The sequence below is a fragment of the Struthio camelus genome, chromosome 10, assembly GCF_040807025.1.
Source record: "Struthio camelus isolate bStrCam1 chromosome 10, bStrCam1.hap1, whole genome shotgun sequence".
Lineage (NCBI taxonomy): Eukaryota > Metazoa > Chordata > Aves > Struthioniformes > Struthionidae > Struthio > Struthio camelus.
The window spans coordinates 30233936-30253829 of NC_090951.1; the positions used below are offsets into that span (position 1 = coordinate 30233936).

Consider the following 19894-nt stretch of genomic DNA (forward strand, 5'->3'; position numbering starts at 1 on the left):
GCAATAATTTTGCAAAACTGTTGTCATGATGAAATCAACCCCACAATGTCTTAAGGCCAGATTTCTCTCATTAGAGAGAACTGGCAGCAGGTTCAAAAACTCCTTCTTCGGACGCACCCCTGGTGAGGGACGAAGCTGCAGGTGCTGCTAATGGGGCTCTTAAGAAATGCACCCAGTGGTGATGGATTTTATTGCCATCACCATCCATGCAGCTTTTAACTCATGTTTAATTCAGTTAAACCTTGAATTGTGTGAAGTCTCGCCATGCATTTGTGAAGGACTGCAGAAATGCATTCAGGGTTCTCCGTGTCTCTCTAGATGTTTACCCAGCCATCGAGGCCGCAGCGTGCTTCACCTCAACTGCTGTTTCACTTCTCTTGTTTTTATGCATTCAGATGTGATATCCTGTATAACTCCATACCGAGGAGAGTAGTAACAAGGTCTGCATGGAGATATAATCCTTTTTTTATGAGACCAATAGAGAGAGTGGAAAAAACCAAGAACTAGTGGGCCATTATTTTGTTCAGTCATTTACAATACCAAACGAAGGGTAATTTCATTCTGAATCATATAGAGCTAGAAGGATAGTGCATCTGCTGGTGCATGGCTCTGCCCAAACTGCGCTGTGAAAGCTTTGCAGATATTGACTGCCCTGTTGACGCTGGATCACTGTCCGTCCCGCCAGCCCATCGATTAGTTAGGAAGGGCTCTAGGACAGCGGCATGGACGAGACTTTACTCTGTGGCTATATCCCAGTTTCAAACCAGAATGAGGCTTAACATTTTCAAATACAGGGCAAAAAGTTTCTGTGTTTCCCTTTTGTGTTGTAAAACAAACAGTTGCGTAAGCATACGGGAGGACGATCCGCTCTCAAGGCCATAATATAACCTGGTTGGATCGCCCTTCCCATTCATCCATACTACTTCAGGCTCAGCCTGATGGTCTGAGTTCAGTTCTTCAAGGTGCCTTCAGCAGCTTTTTGACTGTCCCAGCTGGAGAAAAACAAAAGGAAGAACTGAGAGGCTAGGCTTGTTGTTGTCTAGGCTAGCTATAAGCTCCCTGAGACCCTCACTCAATCTCTAGAGCCCACACTGGAGAGCAGCAGTTTAGCAGTTAACGAAGCAAACCCAGATACCCATCCTTTCTCCTGACCTGCATGGCCTGCATTGCTTTGAGCTCCTTGAGTTTCCACCGGAGGTGAGCGAACTTCCCTTTGCCTCCCATCTTCCCTGCAGCAGCCAGGGCGGCCTGGAAGAGTTTCGGCGTGTCAGGTTTCGGGGGAATGATCAGTGAGTCACCCGGCACTCCTTTCTCATCTTTGGGTTTATTGTTGTTTTTCAGCATTTTCCTACAACAAGAAAAACAAGAGACAATTTCTGTCCGGGGATACATTATGCTGGCTTGATTTTATAATGTAGAAAGATCGTAATTTTACAGTAAAGGGACCTCTAAAACCTTAGAAAGGACAGACTAATCTAAGCAACGCTAAAACCAAAGAGAATATTTTAATACCATTTTAAATGAATATACTTTGGCCAAGTTTGTCCCCACGTTGTATTCATTTTGTGTGATGAAGCTTTACAGGCTGAAAAATATCATTAAAAATATGTCACTCCCCCCCTCGTTAGCTCTGACATGGTATCATAGGAATAACCCATGTGGGTAATACAGAAAGCTGCAAAATAGCGGGTATGGGATTGTTTGGGATCACTCTCACGCTTCGCCCCAGAGACAGCCATGCTGGCAGCCCCAGCGGTAGCTAACCGCAAGGGACGGGTGCCCTCTGCTGCCTCACTAGCAGCTCCTCTAAACTCACGTTTTTGTCTTCATCATATTTTCAACAGACTCAAGTATGCTTCCCTTCTGGGGTCGTTCCATCTGCAGCTAAAGGGCAAATGCGTCCATAACCTGTGGCGTGTGCAGCCTGAATTTTCCCAGTCCTTTGCACACAGTTTCTGCCGTTTGTGAGAAATCTTCCCCATGATTTTGAAACCTCTGCTCTGTCTTTGTAAGGACCCGCAGCCTAGAAAGCGGCCTGCCACTCACTTAGCTTTTCTACGCAGCAACTTTTGAGACTCTGGATAATGCACCAAAATTTCGTTCAAGTCCTTCTTATCCAAAATGAAAAGATTAGCAAATCCGTGAGCTACGACGTTTGCTGTTCGGCGATTTCCTCCTCCTGCTGCCAGCAAGCTGTGTAAAACACCGAGAGATGTTAAAGCTACTGCTAACAGGCTCAATGCAACATTTATATTTTAAAATCTCACCTTTCCCATCGTGTGCCTCTGTCACTCCATTTCAGAGTTTACCTTTTACCCACAATGCAATTTTCCAAGTTTTAAGAATGCTGTGAAACACTGGTGTGAAATGCTATATACAAAATGACTTGCCTGTTTGTAAATTTTAAATACTGCAATTTAAACCAGTTTAATATACAGTAGGCACTGCTCAATGCTTATGGCTTTTAATTACAAAGATTAGAGTGATGATCTGCCTTCCCAGACCTCGTTTCCCAAACCTTGCTAATCTGCACACCTCCCACCTTAGACTCCCAGGGCCAATTGGCTGCATTTCCCTGGCGATACTTTGCTGACCTTATTTCTCCAAACACGGATCCAGCTTTCAGAGTTACCAGCACGGTTTTGCCATCAGGTCCTCCGAGCACCTGCACTTGGCCTGCCTGGATGATGTACATCTCGCGGCCGATTTCTCCCTGCAACACAGACAGGAGCAGGTTGTGCGGGGTGCGCGGCTTGTCCCTGCGTGCTCAGGACGAGCCAAACTAAAAACAAGGAGAGCTCGTGACCCATTCCCCATAGTCATACTGCTCTCTCCAAGCATGCAAACTGCTTTATCTGGATGATATTCCCTCCAAGCATCCTCATCTAACCCCAAAGTCTACTGCAACTCAGGACGCTTTTTCCTGCACCCTTGCTGTTCTGAGCTACGGCAGAAGAGGTCAGTCTTTGCACAAGATCGGGAGCAACATTATTAATTGCTACTGAAGAGGTTTTTTGCTCTGGATTTGCTCGTCCTGAAGTGGCTCAGCACCTGCCATACTCAGCCCGGCCGAACTTTCTCCCTTCCTTACTGCCCCAGGTGCGTTGCAAAGCAGTTGTGCAGCACATCAAGCCCTCGAGGGTGAGGAAAGTGGCAGCAAAGCTTCAATTTGCCATCTGCCTCCTTTTGGGTTTCCTCGGTATCCAGGCAGCTCCTTGCACCTCTATCCCGGGGCCATAGCACATGGCAGCAAGGGTCCACAGACGACACACCTGGCCACATTGGTGCTGAGAGGCCAGAGAGAATAGAGGGTTCAAATGGCTCTTTACCTTCTTACACACGTAGTCGTTAGGTAGGTAGACAACCGACCTGAGCCGCTTCAGCATGTCAAAGATCATCTGCCTGTCACAGCCCTGAGCCAAAATAAAGTGAACAGCACCGTTAGTGTGCCACAGCATGCCCCGTTCCCTGTGTCTGGACCTGCAGGTGCAGGTGGTACCTGGAAAAGTGCCACTTTGCTCACGATGTTGTAGTTCACATCAATCGCAATATCCAGCCTCATCTTGTCTGGCAGCTGCACCAACAGCTCTGACTCATCTGCGAGAGGCAGAGAACAGAAACTGCCTATTCACAGCATTTTATCCAAAGCATCATAGCGTGGCTTTGACATCTAAGTGGGAAAGTTGCCCACGTTTTGGCAGCAAAAGGTGGGAGCCAACTTAACCAGGAGGGTCTCCTTGGACTTCTGTGGGCCTGGGAACCTATAGGTCTAAAGACTGATGGGTGGCAGTGGGCAACCCTTCTGCTTTCCCTGCCCTAATGGCTCACAGAAGTAAAACAAGCCTATTTTTCAGGCCACATCTTACAGCAAGCCCAGACCTATATATTTATGACCCTGTAGTGTTGGTCGAGGAGCGCATGGGTGACAGGGCAGGTGACCCCACAGAGCTGTCCTGCCACAAAGGCACACCACGGAGGCTGGTCTGCACTTTGCTCTTCAAGCCCATGGCTCAGCGCAGGGTATTTCTGCCAGATCTCCAGAGCCGGGAAGGACTGAATGATTTACTGATAGGATGACTTGGTGGATTTGTTGTTTGCCACGATTTGGCCAGTGATTTCAAGGCCTGTGGACTAAGAGTTGCGATGCTGGGATGGATGCGTGCTGTGAGCGATGCCAGGTCACCATAACTCTGCATCCCAGCAGCAGCCTACCATGCTATATAGGTGAGCAAACAAGCACATATAGAGAAAAGAGTAAAATAAGCAATGCCCTGAACCTGCAGCACTAATGCCCTGCTGCTGTTTTGACAGTAACATTTTAGCTCTGCCAAACAATTATAGCGAAGTAGTGCAAGCCTTATAAAGACATTAATCCTCAAAGCCATTGGCTCTCACCTAGCATGCCTTGGGAATGCCACGTGTACTCGTACCACGTTTTGACCCGGTTCTGAACAGCTCTGGGGATTTTGTAGAAGTTCATGTATTTAATAGTACTGTCCATGCAGCTCCGATAATAAGTTTGCCCTGCAGTAGCGGCGCCAACCACATCTCTCATCTGAATCGGAGGAAGAGTTGGAAGAGATGGTATACTTATTGTTACTTATCCATCATACTGGTTAAGCAGGCTAGAGAACATGAACGTTGACATATACTCAACCCTAGCATCTCCCAATTCTTTTTTGTCTGCTGTTGATGCTGAGCAGCTAAAAAGCCCTTGCGTCAGTAAAACAAACCTGGGAATAATGGTAGAATGAACCGATCAGACAAAAATTTTTCCCTGTCTGAGGATGAGAAGTCCTACTTGTGCTTGCCATCACACCACAACACAGCTTTGGGAAGGGACCGTAAAACGGCACCTCGTGGGAAACGGAGATTCCCACCCACCTGGCCTATCATGACAGAGAAAGCAAAGACACCCGTGAAATAGTTCAGCAGCTGGAAGACGATCTCAAACAGCGTCTTGGGGTCCGGCAATCCTCCGATGGTGATGAGGGTTTTGACTGCCCAGTAATAACAGCGGATGTAACTAGGAGGAAAAGAAGAAGTGGTTTTCAACAGGTTGCCTTAGATCTCAGCCAAGCCATAGCCTTGCAGCCCCTTATTTTAACTGCACTGATTTCTAATCCCATCCCTCTTGTCCCAGCTATTCTCCTTGTCACCTCATCCTCCCTCCTGGGGCTCCCACCTTGCATCAGGGTTTTTAGGAACCCAGCTGTATCCTAACACCTTCTGTTTTGCTCCTGTTCATCACCCTAGGCTGTAGTACATGAGGAACCAAGGCCTAGTTTGTACCTATTTCCTTCCCCATCATAGACCCAGGTGGTAGAGCCCAGTCCTTCGTACGCTGATGCCCAGTAATAGAGGCAGGAGTTCACATGCAAGCTGTAGAGTAAATAGGCAGTGGTCCGAATCACTCTGCCGAAAAAAAAGAGGTAGCAAGAGGGAAGTTGATATGTTATCTGCTGGGAGGAACATGCCTGACATCTCCCAAATGTCACGGGTAAAAGGAGATAGGAGACACCTGAGTTTTGACAGCAAAAGTCCTGCTAACCCAGGAATTGGAGTGCTCCTGAACGTGTGGCGGCCCACTGTTCCCTCTAGCAATCGTGCACCCAAACCGCCATGTAACTCTCAGAAAAATTTAAGAAAAAGCAGCTTATCTGCTGGTTCCACCTGTTCATTGCCAATGGGGCTGTCCCCACTGCTTTGGGGAGAAGGACTTGTTTGTGTGTGGGCTCTAGGACCCACATGGCCCTGTGCTGCTAGTGCCCACCCTGTGGCATGATGTGCACATCAGCCTCTGGAGAAAAAGGCCATAATTACTGATGCACATTTTGTCAAATATGGGGAAGGGTAAGAAACTAAGTTGGAAACTCAGAATTGGTGAGCCAACCCAAAGGGAACTTATTTCCCCACTAATAAATAGCAACTCCATGATATCTCCCTCCATAAATAGTTCATCACCAGTGTCTCTCACCTGTAGATGTATGCCTTGCTCAAGATAGCCTCAAGGCGGTTATTAAACTCAAAGAAGGCCATGTACTGAGAAGAGAAGGAGAGCAGCATACTTCAATTTCTGGCAGCCACAGCCAAGAGCTCATTCTGAGCAACTTCCATGAGAAACCAACTAGGATCGTTACGTTTTAGCACTGTATGCCCTTAAAAAAAATTCTAATTTCTCCTTCCATTTTACTCATACAGTTACTCTGCAGTATGAACTACCAAGGATGGATTTTGATTACGATCTATATGTACCCTTTTATTAAAATGTGAGTGTATTTTAGGATTGAAATAAAGTATTTAATCAACAGTCCCTCGAGGTCTTAGAGACAAGACTTCCCTTCCCTCATACAATCGTCTTGTTATCTATCCGGTCTAGCAAGCAATAACTTACCCTGAACAGCACTGGGCTCTGTTACATTCACTTAAAATGATCTTCCAAGTTATGTTGTAAGTTCCAACTCACCTTCAAACAGCGAGGGAAACGTAGGAGCGGATTGACCCCAACTTTGAAGTAGAAGAAATCCAGAGGAAGGAGGCACATCATATCCATCTGAAACCCCCACAAAAAGAGAATCCCCTGTGGTGAACTGCAAGCATGGTAGGGCTCGTCTGCACTCCATTTAACTGAGAAGAGCTACAAGGGAGCCCTTTTGCTCTCATTTAATGAAACACAGCTTCCAACAAATGCAGTAACAGCGGCAGGTGCAATGACACAAACTGAAAACCGCTCTGTGTCCAATGGACGTGATTAAGCTCTAACACTTGGGAAACTGTGATGGCAGTGTCACCAGTACCCTGGTGAATTAACGCTGTAGCAGGGCAGCTGGTGTCTCTGTGGCTGTGTGGCAACTCTTCCCTGGCCTTGGGCGCATGACGCTGCCATCAGCCCTTACCCACTGTATGCCCCTATGGTCCTGTGTCATATGGGTAGTCTCCATCCAAGTGCGCACATGGAGAGAACAGGTCCCTAACGTCCTTTCCTCTCCTTTCACATCCACTCAGGTCAGCTCAAGTACATCCTCTAGTACACTAAAAGACCTTTCCCAGTGTACCCACCTATACTTGAAATATTTCAGATTAAAGGTTCAAATTAATATTCAAATTGGTTTTGAACACATGGCAGCACATTTCTTTGAAAACACTGCTGTATGCCAGGTGTCTTCAAACAGCAAAATATACGGAACGAGGAAATAAAATGTGTCAGACCTTAAAGCGCTGTGATTTCAGGTAGTTCTCTTTCATGGCCTTTTTATCACTCTGATTGGGAAGAGGAGAAAGAGAGATCATCAGCTGCAGAAAGGAAAATATGCACAAGTATAGTCATGCCTTGCTTTGCCCCTATGCCCGTCAAAGGGGAACATGCTCCCTGCGTGCATGGGAGAGGAACCAGAGTGAAAGGAGCAGAAGAAAACACAGCTTCATGCCATCTTCCCACCACAGACAACAGCCACAGCACCATGCCTTCTCCACTGGGGAAGGCGATTTGGCTTTTTGAAAGCAGGGAGGAGAAAAAGGAAGGTGTCCAGGGGCAGCCTCAAAGAGCCTTGCCTCCAGTCTGAATTAGAGTAATTTTTTCCACTTATGCCACATCCTCTCCCACCTTGTGGGGCTGCTGGGCCAAGGAGATGATTTGCTATAGTAGTCTAGACTTGCAGTCAAGGCTGGGACAGGGACAGTGGAAGCACAGTACCTGAAGGATGTACTCATTTTGAGGTCATTTCTTAGGACATCCTGTGTTCATTTTACATCCTGCAGGAATGCCACATGACGGCATCAGCACCCCAAAAGTCAGAGTTTGCAGGAAAAGCCTTTCTGTCTGTGCATTTGCTCGGACAATGGGAAGGCTATATCCCCAAAGTTTTGCTTTTCACAGCTTATTTCATTGGATTTGGAAATGAAATCAAGGGCTTTCACTTCATCCTACATCTCAGACGTGCACTCAGATTGCAATCCTTTTTTTCTGTCACTAATACATTTTGCCTAGCTGAGCTCTGGAGAATTAAAGCAAGAGCTGATTACGTCATTTGTTCTCAGCTAGAGGTGTATAAGCTGCTGGCTACACCGGAGTCGAACAGCATGTGTCCCGCTCGTCTTTGGCAGAACTGCCCTGCGGAACTGCCCCCACAGAGCAGCAGCCATCCGGGCTGACATCTGAGCATCCCAGATCTGGGAACGAGGACCCTGGGGATCAGGCATTTTCTAAATGGGCGGGCTTTGACTTTATGGGAAAAATATATATATCTGAAGGAGAAAAAGGCTACTGGCTTATCAATCAACGTGGCAGGGGAGATGTTTGCAATTCTTGTTCTCACAAGAATAGGCCCAATCCTGATGGCAAATGGTGAAAAGGAATAAATCACAGCTGTGACAGGAAAGCTGCCTGGCTGTTGGGAGAGCTTGTTTCAAATACTCATGACCAAAGCCTTCCTCGGCACTTCGGATGATGGAGTCGGGAGGTCCCCAACATCAGCCAAGGCACTCATAGAGGACTTTCCCTCCACGGGAGGCAATGTGCACTGCCACTCACTATTATGTCTCCTCCTCGGACAAACTGGAGACGGATCTGAAAGACGACAATGTCCAGGAGGTAGATGAGGTCACAGAGATAGTCCACGAGCAGCCAGTAGTGGATGTTTGCTGGCGTCTGGTAGGGAAAGGCCCAGCGGACAGGAATCAGCCAGCAGTTCCAGTTCCAGGCCAGAACAACGAAGAACAGCCACAGCACGTACATCAGGTCTACGCACAGGGAAACACAGGCCAAAATTAGCTCGCAACACTTCCTGAAGTCATTTGAATCCATCATACATGGAATTTTTCATCTCCTGTCCTGCTCTAAGTACAATGATGTCTCCTACAAAACCTGCAGAAGATTTCAGATTTCTCTTCTCTACAGTATTTAACTGCAAGTGCCAAGCAGGGTCCAGCAGAAGGATGGAAGAGTGGGACTCTAAATGCAAAGTTAAAGCTATTTGTTACAGAGCACACTGCTTTTTATCAGGAATCCCCTTCCAATGTTGTTGGTTCAACAGGGTTCACTTTAGCTTTGCTCCCACAACACTAACTTAGTTTCTTTCCTTTTTTCCCTTTGAGACTATCCTGAGCTAAGAGCTGGCTGCCTGAGACTGGTGATTTGAAATGACCAGAAAACAGAAAAGGTTAAGGAAGGAGCTGGGTTCCTGTGGGATTTGCGTGGTACAGGGACAGTGTTTGCCCACTGAAAAGGACTGAAAAGCAGAAACACACTGGCCCTTCACTGCCTGATAATGCTCCTGACAGTCACAGCCATCAGGGAATATTTAGAAAAGCCTATAGATTATAATGGGATATATAACTCTGATTTTTTTGCAGTCATATATAAGTATAAATTTCTTAGCTTTCTTCCTATCTCCATCTTCCCATCTACCCTTTTTTTTGTACTTCCTCGCCTGCTGCCCTTCCATTTCCCTCTCTCCTTCCACCACCAGGTTTCTCACGACCGTGGCAGGCAGAGTCACTCTCCGTCACTCACTGGTTAGTGGGTCTATGCTGCTTGGGAACTGGTAGTTTCTCACACGGTCCAGCCAGGGCCGACACTTGAATGTGCAGCACAGCATCTCGCAGTAATGCTCATCCTCTGCCACCTTGGCTGCCTCTGGCTCCTTTCCCGGGGGAGGCGGTGGTGCTTCCGCAGGGGCTTGCTTGGAAGGGGCTAGGAGAATTCACATAATTATTTTCTACAGAAGAAAACCCTCTTACGGTAATTTGTTTTAAGAGCTTTAAACCATTAATAAAATAGCTGTCTTCTTGAAAATGCAGTGTGCGTGGGGACCCATGAATTAAATGGTGGCTGTGAAAGCATGGGGCTTTCACAATCTCGTGCTTGTGAAGCTCCCCCCTGCTTGAAGATTCCAAAGCACTGGCTGTAAAACTGGCACTATATTTAGCTTCACAGCCTTCCTCCTGAGCCGGGAAAGTATAATGACCCTATGGACTCTTAAAGCACAAACCAAGTCACCAGAGTTGTCCAGGAGGGACAAGAAAGCTCCTGATTTCCAGCCTAGGGCCTCGGCCCATGTGCCCGTAGGAGGAAGACTTGGAGTCCTTTTTTTCAAAACATGAGAAACTTCAGTAAAAGCATCAGTCATGTCCCTGGAGAGCTTATGTTGTACATGCTCACTGCTCTGATTCACCCAGAGCTCCCAAATCATATTTTATACACAAGTAAGGCAACCTGTTTCTCTTCCTGCATCCCCGAGGGTTTTCTAGGAAGACAGCGAAGCCGCTAAGTTTCCAGCTGATAGAACCAAAAAACAATTTCTGTTGCTTGAACTTCTCCAAGCCGCAAACACTATCTGCGAACTTACGTTTTCTCGACCTCAGCAGCTTCTAGTTTTCCCCCCCCCCCCAAAAAAAACGTTATCGGTTTCAACCTCCCAATCCAACTTCAACTCACATGCCACAGGGGTCTCATCGTCAGATGTGACATCAGGGTCTGTTAGCTTTTCTTTCACCTTTTCAGTCCTCTCTTTAAAGAGCTTCACCAGCTCCTGGAGTCGGTCGTTGATGACTGCGCTGTTCTGGCTTGTGGCTGAACCAATGCGTTCAGGCAGGCTGTGAAGAGACCATCAGACATTTCACTTGTGTAGGAAAGCCCAAGAGTAGGTTCATGACCTATTTTTTAACCTATAGGAGCCTTAACTAGGATATACCTGTATGTATATAGTCATTGTATAATTAGAAGAGCATGTGTGACTCGTAATGTAGATTCAGTAAAATATAGTCAACACCACCAGTCTGACCCTCTTGTTTGCTCTAAGATGCAAACCACACTTGCAGGTGTTTGGAAAGCCCCAGTGTCTCAGGCTGGATTTCATTTTCTTGGGACTAGGAGAGCATTTTGAGAGAGATCTATGGGCTGAAAATATACTGAAAGTCCCTGAATCTATAAATGATATTGTCCCTTTTCAGCCTCTTTATTACAACTAGAACAGATTCAATTCAGGATATTTTACCTAGAATGCCAGAAAACCATTAATATCAGGGAGGGCAGAAACTAGACCTGTTTAACATCGCAGGAACTGACTGTTTGTTACTGTAGCTGTAGGCTGGTTTATTGTGATAACTGACACAGCAATTTTTGTCCAAAAAGAAGACAAAATCCTGTATAACGTGGAACTGAAGTCATTCTCCAAGGCTGCGCTTCCTAATGAAGGCAGGTCCCTCCAAGTCTGTCCCATGGGTGTACAGGGTAGGGAAGCCAGGTCCTAGAGGGCATCATGCATAACTTGTTTTCTCTTTCTAAATGGAAGAAAAAGGTTATTTCCCAGCAATCAGTAAAAGCAAGGTGTCCCACTATCACTGTAACATTTGTGGACTAAAGGTGCATCGTCTCTGTGGTTAAACCTGGTCTGAAGGAGAACATTTCTCTCTGGATACATGAAAAGCAAGAAAATAGTTTCTACTCTGGGAGACATCCAGCTTGTTGGTTTTGGAGAGGGACATTAGGAGAGAGGCATGTTATTCACTATACAGCATTAAACCCTATGCATGCACTGCTTCTTTTCTCTTTGGTATCCCAGGATTTCTAAGATCTTCTGCATTTCTGTCCTAGCACCGTGATAGGAAATCCTAAAAGCTACTCTGATTCCCAGAGAAGCCTTGTGCCTATGCTCCTTGGTTGAGCTGTGCACTTTTCTCTATCCTTGTTGTCCTGGTCAGACCACCTTCTCACAGGAGATTGGCTTGTTAAGGCCAGAAGCTCCTCTTCCAGGCTGTCTTCTGGGGCCTGCAGCTTCCTCCTAAAGAGACAAATGCAACAGTCAAAACTTAGAGGACAGGAATGAGCCGATTCTCCCCCTTCCTCATCCAATTCATCATCCTTCCCATCCTTTCCCCTGCTCTCATCTATTTTCACTTTCCTTTCTCCTACTTGTGTCTGTTTTTCCCTAATTTTTGCCATCACCTGAGGTCACCTTGTGAAAAATACACTGCTCATTTCGCTACTAAAGAGCTATTCCTTTGCATGCACCAAGTCAATGGCTAAACAGGTACATGGCAGGCCGGTCCATTTCGAATCCCATTTTTAGACAGCCTTGCCAGAGGGCTGGAAGGGAGGCTCTGCTTTCTGCTCTCCCCAGATGCCGCAATGCCATTGCCATGGCTTTTCTAGGAGAAAAGCAAGGAAAATCCAACTACTGGTAAAGCAAAGGAAAGAAGTGACATTGGGGAAAAAAAGGTAACTGGAAAGTACCTGGGATATAGCATGGCTCTAAACTTGCTCGGTGACACCTTAAACTGCTGAGACAAAGAGTGAACTGCAGAGCAGCCAATGAGCTTTTAAAACATAATATGGGCCTTCCAATGGCTGCTGATACCTGTAAAGTTGAGTGCAAAGTGTAACAGCCAAGGACTACTCAAAGTTTGAGAAAAGCCCTATAAACACTGCCCTTGAGATACTAAACCAATGTCCTCCTGAAAGATGTGTCCTAACACAGCTGGTGCATCTCCAATGCCACAGAGAGGTTTCTGAGAGAAATTCCTTAAATATTGTTCGCAAGCCAGCTATGTGGTGAAGGTAGATCTGAATGTGATGATAATAATAGCAAAAATCCAAACTAGCTTGCAAACCTGCAGTAAAGCCCAGAAGGGAGTAATTTTAAAAGCAGCAGAGAAATTGGCTTCTGCCACTGCTAGCTGTTCCTCTAAATTAATAAGCATTTCAAAAAGCAAACAGCAACAGAGCACTGATCCTTGTACAAAACATCTCTGTGCAACCTTCATAACTGTGCTTCTAGACAATCCCATGCCCACTTGTGGGATTTTAGGAACTCAGCAAGACCAAGCAGTTTATTCAGATTGCTTCCCCAGGCACAAACAGGACGGCCAAGAGAGGTAGTCATGCCATTACAAATCTCCTGAAGATAACTGAAAACAGAAAGCCAAAGTGGCAGAAAACCTCCATCTCCAGCTTTGCTGGCTCTCAGACATGCCACTCTTGAAAGTGAGCTTCTGCAGGATCTGGCAGAGAGCAGATGAACAAGGTCAACAAAATCTTGGCTACTCTTGTGTGTGGTGTAGAGGCAAAAGAGAAAACAACCCCAATGCCCCCATTAAAGTGCCCTCATTTCACTGCTTGATAGGCTCAACTATGGACCGAGAGGTTCTCAAAACCACATCAGATTGTCTCCAACAGAAATAGTCTTCCCAAGTGTCTTCAGGCTGTTAGGACAACCCCATCCCTTCTCACCAGTCTACACATCTTCCCTTCCCCACATTCACCTTCTTCCAGGGATTATGTTGCCCTCTCAGGCCTCCTCTTCCACAAGCAAGCCAACTCTATCAAGTGCTTGATGGATTTCAGCTCGAAAACGTGCCATGCTGACAGGGCATCGCTATTTCCCCTCCTTGCCCACAATATTTCACCTGATGTCCCTCAAAGCTCACTTGGCTTCCTCTGAATATGCACCAAGTTTTTTGTGTCAGCTGCTGTCTGCGAAAAATGCCTCTAAGCTTTTTACTTCAAATGAATAGAATGACCTTGGAAAGATGTAAAAGATGATAAACATCCTCAGGAAGCCTGTAAATCTAGAGATTCAGAAAAAAATCCTTTGATATTCTGCAGTGCCTGCAACTCACCTACTTTCCTGACAGATGCTACTATCAGAGGGAACAGGAGCTACCCAAAAAGGAATGCAAATTTCAGCTCATTTTGGAAGGTTGTGGGTAAAAGTTCAGAGGGAATCATGGATATTATGGTAAATCCCATGGAGAAACATATGCATGTGCAACTGTAAGTCCCAAACCCTATCAGCTCTCAGTTTCTTGTTCATCTTTGAAAAAAAAAATGAAGCACTCTGTGGTAAACTCCTAGACAAAATTCAGTCCTTTGATATGTTCCAGCTGCATTTCCAGTGGATGTTGTTTGGGATAGGACTGCCAGAGCAGTGGTCAAATTGGCCCTAAAGACCAGATTTTTCCACTGATACATAAAGACTTCAAACTGCATCTCTTACATTATGAAGTGAACCAACAGATACACAGCAAAACCAACACGAGGAATGCATACATATGAAGTAAAAGCTAAAGGTGAAAGATCAGATAAATAATCAACACAAGGAGCTAGGGAACAGATTCCAAAGTCTGTTCTGTATAGCCAGAATTTCGCCTTCCACAGTGAATGTTCTCATTAATGTCCGTTGAAGTAACTGAACCATTGCAGTTTGATCACTAGTTGACTAATAAAGACATTTTTACAGTGTTGTACAAGATGCAAATCAAATCCAACGGAGCATGCAACCACGAGCCTAAAAATAGCAAAGTGAAAAGAGCATTTTTAGAAGTGGAAACGTGCAGGCCAGATAGGAAGACACACACAAACTGAGTTACACATATGCAGGAAGAAAAGTATGAAATAATTTGAATACAAGCAATAAAAATGCAAATTGCCCCCTCCAGATCCCAGGCAGGGAATGTAATTGCCTAAATAAAGACATAATGTGAGCAACAAGAGAGCAGTGCATGTTGCAGAGAAGTCAAGCATTTCACTGCGTTCGGAGAAGACTGCAGAGGTGATGGAGACAGTGGTGCAGCCAGCCAACAGACTGGTGCTACAGTCTAGCTGCAAGATAAAAATCACAACCCACAATTTCAGTACAGTCAGATTCTCCTGAATTTTTCACAGAGGAAATTTTTTGACTGAGAGCTGACGTAGCACATTGGGCAGGCTGAGACCCGCGTGTAGGGCGTTTGCACGCAGAGGCTAAGCCTCCAAGTGCGTTCAGATAGCTTCACGACACCAGGCGCTGTGCAAACATCGACTGAGCAACAGGCTGCGATCGAAGACCTCATGGCAGCTTAAATAAGCAAGGGAGACACACGTTCAATTTGCAGTGCAAGGGCCATTGGAAAGCCAAGGCCGTAAGCCCGGGGGCTGTCTTGAGCTTACTCAGACAGACCTACGCGGGATGCACAGAAGGCTCAGGCTCAACAAGAGCTACTGCACCAACAGTTAATCGTGCCCAAGAGGGGGCTTCACTTGGTCCCTGCCTTACGATGGTGTTATCCAGCCTGTCTGAATATCTATTATCTGCAAGAGTCAGCCTATGTTATTTATGCAGGCAAACTTTGGCAACTGATAAACGAATCAAAGCAAATAATTATCTTTTCAGCGAATATATCTAGTTCATGCTTGGAGAGCATAGGCTTGTAGAGATTTTTGTGTCTCTGTGTCCATAGAGAAGAGGAATGGGCAGTGATTCCCGCAGAAGGCATTTCCGAGGCACCAGTTACTCCAAGATCAATGTAGACTCACAGCCTAGATTTGGACTCCATCTCTCTGTAATAATATTTTTTCCCTGCATATGTTCCATGTCCAGCTCAATGCCATGGTTTCCTAGTACTTTCTTTCTGTATTAAAAATTATAATACATCTGTCTGTATGGAATTTTATTTCTTTATATAGCGAAATATGATTTCCTTGCTTTTAAAAAGCTCTACCAAGGGACCGCCAGTAGTCAGCTTGAGAGACACTAGCTGAATACATAGCAGAAAGATTTATATGCTCATACATATAACTGCGAATATACAACCTCCTCTTTCAATACATGGCTAAAAAGTAGCATGAGAAGACTGAGGTGCTCCAAACAGTATCTACTTTGGGGAATACTGAGCTGTTTTTCTGGTAATCACTAATAGGTAGGATGAGTGCTCTGCACTGACCGCTTCTTCCTCTGGCTGCTGCTATCTTCTTGAAAATGAGATACCTTGCTAGTGTTGAAAGGAGCATTAAGAGAAAAAAAAAAATTGAAGAAGGAACTAGCATTTGCGTGTGATAAAAGATGACTGCAGGAGATGGGTTTGTACATAGATCTGATTAAATAATCTGAGGCTGTGCCTATGGATAGCTGGATCCATAGCTCCAAACATGCCTGAGCTTGGCTGGGATGCTTAATATGGGTATTATTCTGAATTTCTGTCCACTTTCTACTGCTATTGATGGACAAAAGCAAACTCAGGAGCTTGAGCCTGATTCAGAGGTGGATAAGCATCTATATCACAGTTACCCATCTCAACCCTCTGCTGATAACAAGAAGCCGAATATCATTGGGAAAAAGGGGGGTTGGGCAAGCACCTAACATGACCATTCTCTGTTCCAGAGTGGGGGGAGGGGGGGAATGGACACAGATTTATCTATTATGCAAGGAGAGAAAGATAAACTTAAGCTTTAAATGTTCTTATGATGGGAATTTATGTCAAGGAATAAGGTCAGAAAATATTTTGGGAAATAGTTATGCCTGTGATTTAAAAGAACGGATAGAGCTGAAATTGGTTACCCAAACACAGGCGCCTAGCACCTTTTGGGATACCTCCAAAGACAAACTACGGATGTTGCTGAAGAGGAAGGTGTAGGAAAGGCTTCGCTGGGGCAACAGCCACAAGCTGCTGGATAGAGCCCAAAGTGACATATGGCACTGTGCAGCGGGGCAAGGAGGCAACCCCAGCGCTGGCATGCTTGCCAGCCGGGCTGCAAGACACTGGCTTTTCTCTATCAGAAAATAACCTGTAATTTTCCTTAACCCAAGAGAGAAAAACTCATCCTGACCAATGACTGCAAAGAGTCCCAGTTGTGCCCAAACTCCTTTTAAGTGCCTTTCCACCCTGCTACCGCCTGTATGAGCGCCTGGAGAGGAGCTGTCTCCCAGCTCCAGAACCGGAGCCATTAATAGCATTGCCCACTGCCCTGTGCTTCGTCAGAAAGATAAGTTGCCTCATTTCCCAACCTCTTGGTCTAAAACTAAGCTCTGCAACTCTATTTTACTGGTAGTTCAGAGCAAAAGCCCAGTTCAGATCACTACTACAGGCTAATCTCTAATGCTGTTCAGCGGTGGATTAGCTTCACTGGCTCTCTAGCTCTGATCCTCTCGCCACCGGAAAACTTTCATCACTGGGTTAGTAGAAAAATAAAAGGCAGTGAAATTCTGTGAGTACTAAACACCCACTGAGTGGGCTTCCTTAAAGCTGTTTGTTAGGATGCACATTGCAAGCATTTCATACCACTGCTTTGAATTTGGTTCTCCCAATCTAAAATCCTGTTCAATAGACCGGATAATGGGCATCTTTGCTATTTCATTTTTTTCAGTTGCTGCAGGAGCTTGTTTGCTGAAAGATCGAAACTGTTCAGTCAGGATGGATATAACATCTGGTTCGCAGCAGCAAAAAAACACCTCATTTGCTATTTTTGTTACTCTGCAATAATGAACCTCAGAAAAACTTCCAAAGCTGGTATTTCTAAGGTGCAAAGCAGGGAGGAGAGGAGCAAGCCCTACCTTGGGGAGGCTGCCACCGCACCAGGCACCATCAGTGTGTGATTGGCGCTCAGGGTTGGCACCAGCAAGCACCCGTCTTCACTCTCGAGAGCATCATCTGGGTTGTCCACGTCCTTGATGCTAACGGTTGGGTATTGACTTGGCCCTTAGAGAGGAACATTGCAAAATGAATCACAGAGGGACAAAGGTGTTTTCAGGTTATTTCTAGCCATGCCTTTCCCTCAAAGTGAGCACTGACATGTTGCTCTTAATTCATACTTAAGATTATGTATGCGAGCTATATTGCTCAGATAAGTCACTCAAACAGTCCCAACTAAGAGCTGTTTTTCAGCAACGTGAAGCAATGGGTCCAGCGTGCAGTTGGTAAAATCCCCCAAACCCCATCACCCTCCAGCAAAGCTCTGCTGCTCCTTGCTCCCTTAAAAACTCTCGGTGTGCTAAAGACTCTCCTTTCACTTCATTTCCCTGCTCTGTGGCATTCCTTTCTGCTAACATTTTGGCGTGCTTGATTTTTTTCCCCTCGATTTTTTTAACAAAGTAAGAAAACCTGCTGGTTGCTCCCCTTCTGCTTTCGCACCTTGCAGTGATTTAAACGTCTCAGTGTCATCACTCAGCCTCCAATATGGAAAACTATGAAGAAAATTCCTAGAATTACCAGCTGCAAAAGCTGCCTCCTGGGCTATAGAAAATGTCCTGGCTCTTCTGAATATGAACTTATTTATCCAAAATTCCCTCCATGCAGGGCTCCCTGCCGAGCAGTCCCTCAGGGCTGTTGCAGTCTTGTTATGCTGCTACATCTTTATGCTCTGTGCAGGTGATTCAGGCTCCAAATTACAGGATCATTTGGTTTTCATGCAAAATAAGGCATTATTCAAATAAGCGCTTAAGGCCTCTCTGTCTGGAGTAGGTAAGAACTGCTTCTTGCAGTAAGCGAGAGCAGAAGCGGCCAGATAAACAGAGATGTCACATGCCCGATGGAGAAACAACCTGCCGCAGGGGGTTAGTCCGGTTAGATGCCTGCAGCTGGCTTGGCTGCAAAAAAAATCATCCTTTTTCTTAGCTATATCACCAGATGCAAGGAGTCCTTGCAGCTTTTCTCTGAAGGGGGAATTTCAGCCATCTAAAAGACCCCGGGCAGCTCCTCTCTTCTGCGCACCACTTTGTGCTGCCATGAAGGGCTGCACAGCAGCAGCAAGGGGGTATTGCAAAGAGCAAAGCTCCAGCTTACCACCTTCTTTGACTGAGTTGCATGAACGATATGGAGAAAACACACGTGCCGTGGCTATTTAACCCTCCGCCTGTGGGTCTTTTGGGGGAATTTTAAACAACGGTGGTGAACATTTATGGCTTGAAAACATTCTTTAGGGATTGAATTGGAAGGGGATGTAATTATGAGGCAGAAGCAAAAACCGTGTTAGATGACCATCAGTTTTGTTCCTTGGCTTCTGTGATGCAATGTGAAGCATGCTTTTATTACAAAAAAAAAAGCAACAAAGACCAACTACTCCAGGACTAAAAGCTGTTCCCCCCCAAGCTACGCAAGCACATGGCCAAAGCCAACTTCGCTGCTACCTAGGGGGTGGGCAGGACACTGCTCCTCATTGGAAAAACTGGGGTTGACAACTCCAGCCTTTTGCTTTCTGGAGATGAGGACGGGGATGCGGGAGGCAGTGGCGGCTCGGTAGCTGGGGACATTGGGTAGGTGCTCTATGGTGCCGCGGCAGGGAGGGGAGGTGCTCCGGCGGTCAAGCGGCTTGTCGTGCACCAGCCGGTTGAGCTCAACGTCTCGGGCACGCTTGGCCATGCTGCTAGGCGCCTAGGTGCTTCAAGCAATGGACAAGGCATCGGAAGCTGCAATAAGAAACAGAGTTGTTTGAGATGGGACAGTTATTCTGGGCGCGCAGAGAAATGTGGGGCTGTGAAGCAAGCGCCGGGACACTTGCAGAGCTGCGGCGGCGGTGCTAAACTGCAATGCTCGGCCAAGGCTGTGGGAACATGCTGCTGGCAGTGAAAAGCAACAAAACCTCCAACCCGGAATGCCAGGAATTAGCATCGCTCTCTCAGGCTGCGATAGCAGCTCCACAGCTAATTTTCATTAACCATCCATTACCTCCTAAAACATGACATTAGCATGCACTTTATGTGACAGATTATTTCCCAAAGTGAACAAAGCAGCAATGAAAATCCTTTTCCCCACCCTGCGTTTCTCCTTCGCTTGAAGGAGAAGCTCCTATTTCACATCAGGGTTGGTTTAATCAACAAGACTAATGACCGGTAAGGACCAGCCCTTCATATCTGGCTCCAGCTGACAGTAATATTGCCAGTGTACCCTTTCCACAGGATGATTTTGGCTAGTGAAAAACCCAAACTGAGCAAGCAGGCCCGTGCCACAGACAAGCCACAGACAAGGGGTTCAATTCCATGCAGTGAGTGGTCAGAAGGGCACGGCTCCGTCTTTGCCCTCACCGGGCACCTCATTCACTGCAATTCAACATCAGCCCATGTTGTGTATTATACCTTCAACCTCGGCTTCAGCGTCTTCAGCGATCTTCTCTTCCACCTTCAAAACCCAAAGAGACATTTTAAGA

At 46.1% G+C, this 19894-nt stretch overlaps 1 protein-coding gene across 1 annotated transcript in view; it reads right to left on the reverse strand.

Annotated features, from left to right (window-relative positions):
• Positions 1-19894, reverse strand: part of CNGB1 (cyclic nucleotide gated channel subunit beta 1) — a 41517-nt gene that overhangs the window by 2972 nt on the left and 18651 nt on the right. Inside the window, exons 15-31 of the mRNA XM_068956374.1 lie at positions 18879-19122; positions 17307-17451; positions 11706-11780; positions 10436-10593; positions 9512-9691; positions 8531-8739; positions 7210-7260; positions 6467-6553; positions 5978-6042; positions 5293-5415; positions 4885-5026; positions 4396-4555; positions 3500-3597; positions 3330-3413; positions 2595-2713; positions 2047-2193; positions 1153-1348 (exon numbers count right to left, since the gene is read on the reverse strand). Of these exons, the coding sequence (XP_068812475.1) occupies positions 1153-1348; positions 2047-2193; positions 2595-2713; positions 3330-3413; positions 3500-3597; positions 4396-4555; positions 4885-5026; positions 5293-5415; positions 5978-6042; positions 6467-6553; positions 7210-7260; positions 8531-8739; positions 9512-9691; positions 10436-10593; positions 11706-11780; positions 17307-17451; positions 18879-19122 (2283 nt within the window). The remainder of the gene's footprint in view (positions 1-1152; positions 1349-2046; positions 2194-2594; positions 2714-3329; positions 3414-3499; positions 3598-4395; positions 4556-4884; positions 5027-5292; positions 5416-5977; positions 6043-6466; positions 6554-7209; positions 7261-8530; positions 8740-9511; positions 9692-10435; positions 10594-11705; positions 11781-17306; positions 17452-18878; positions 19123-19894) is intronic.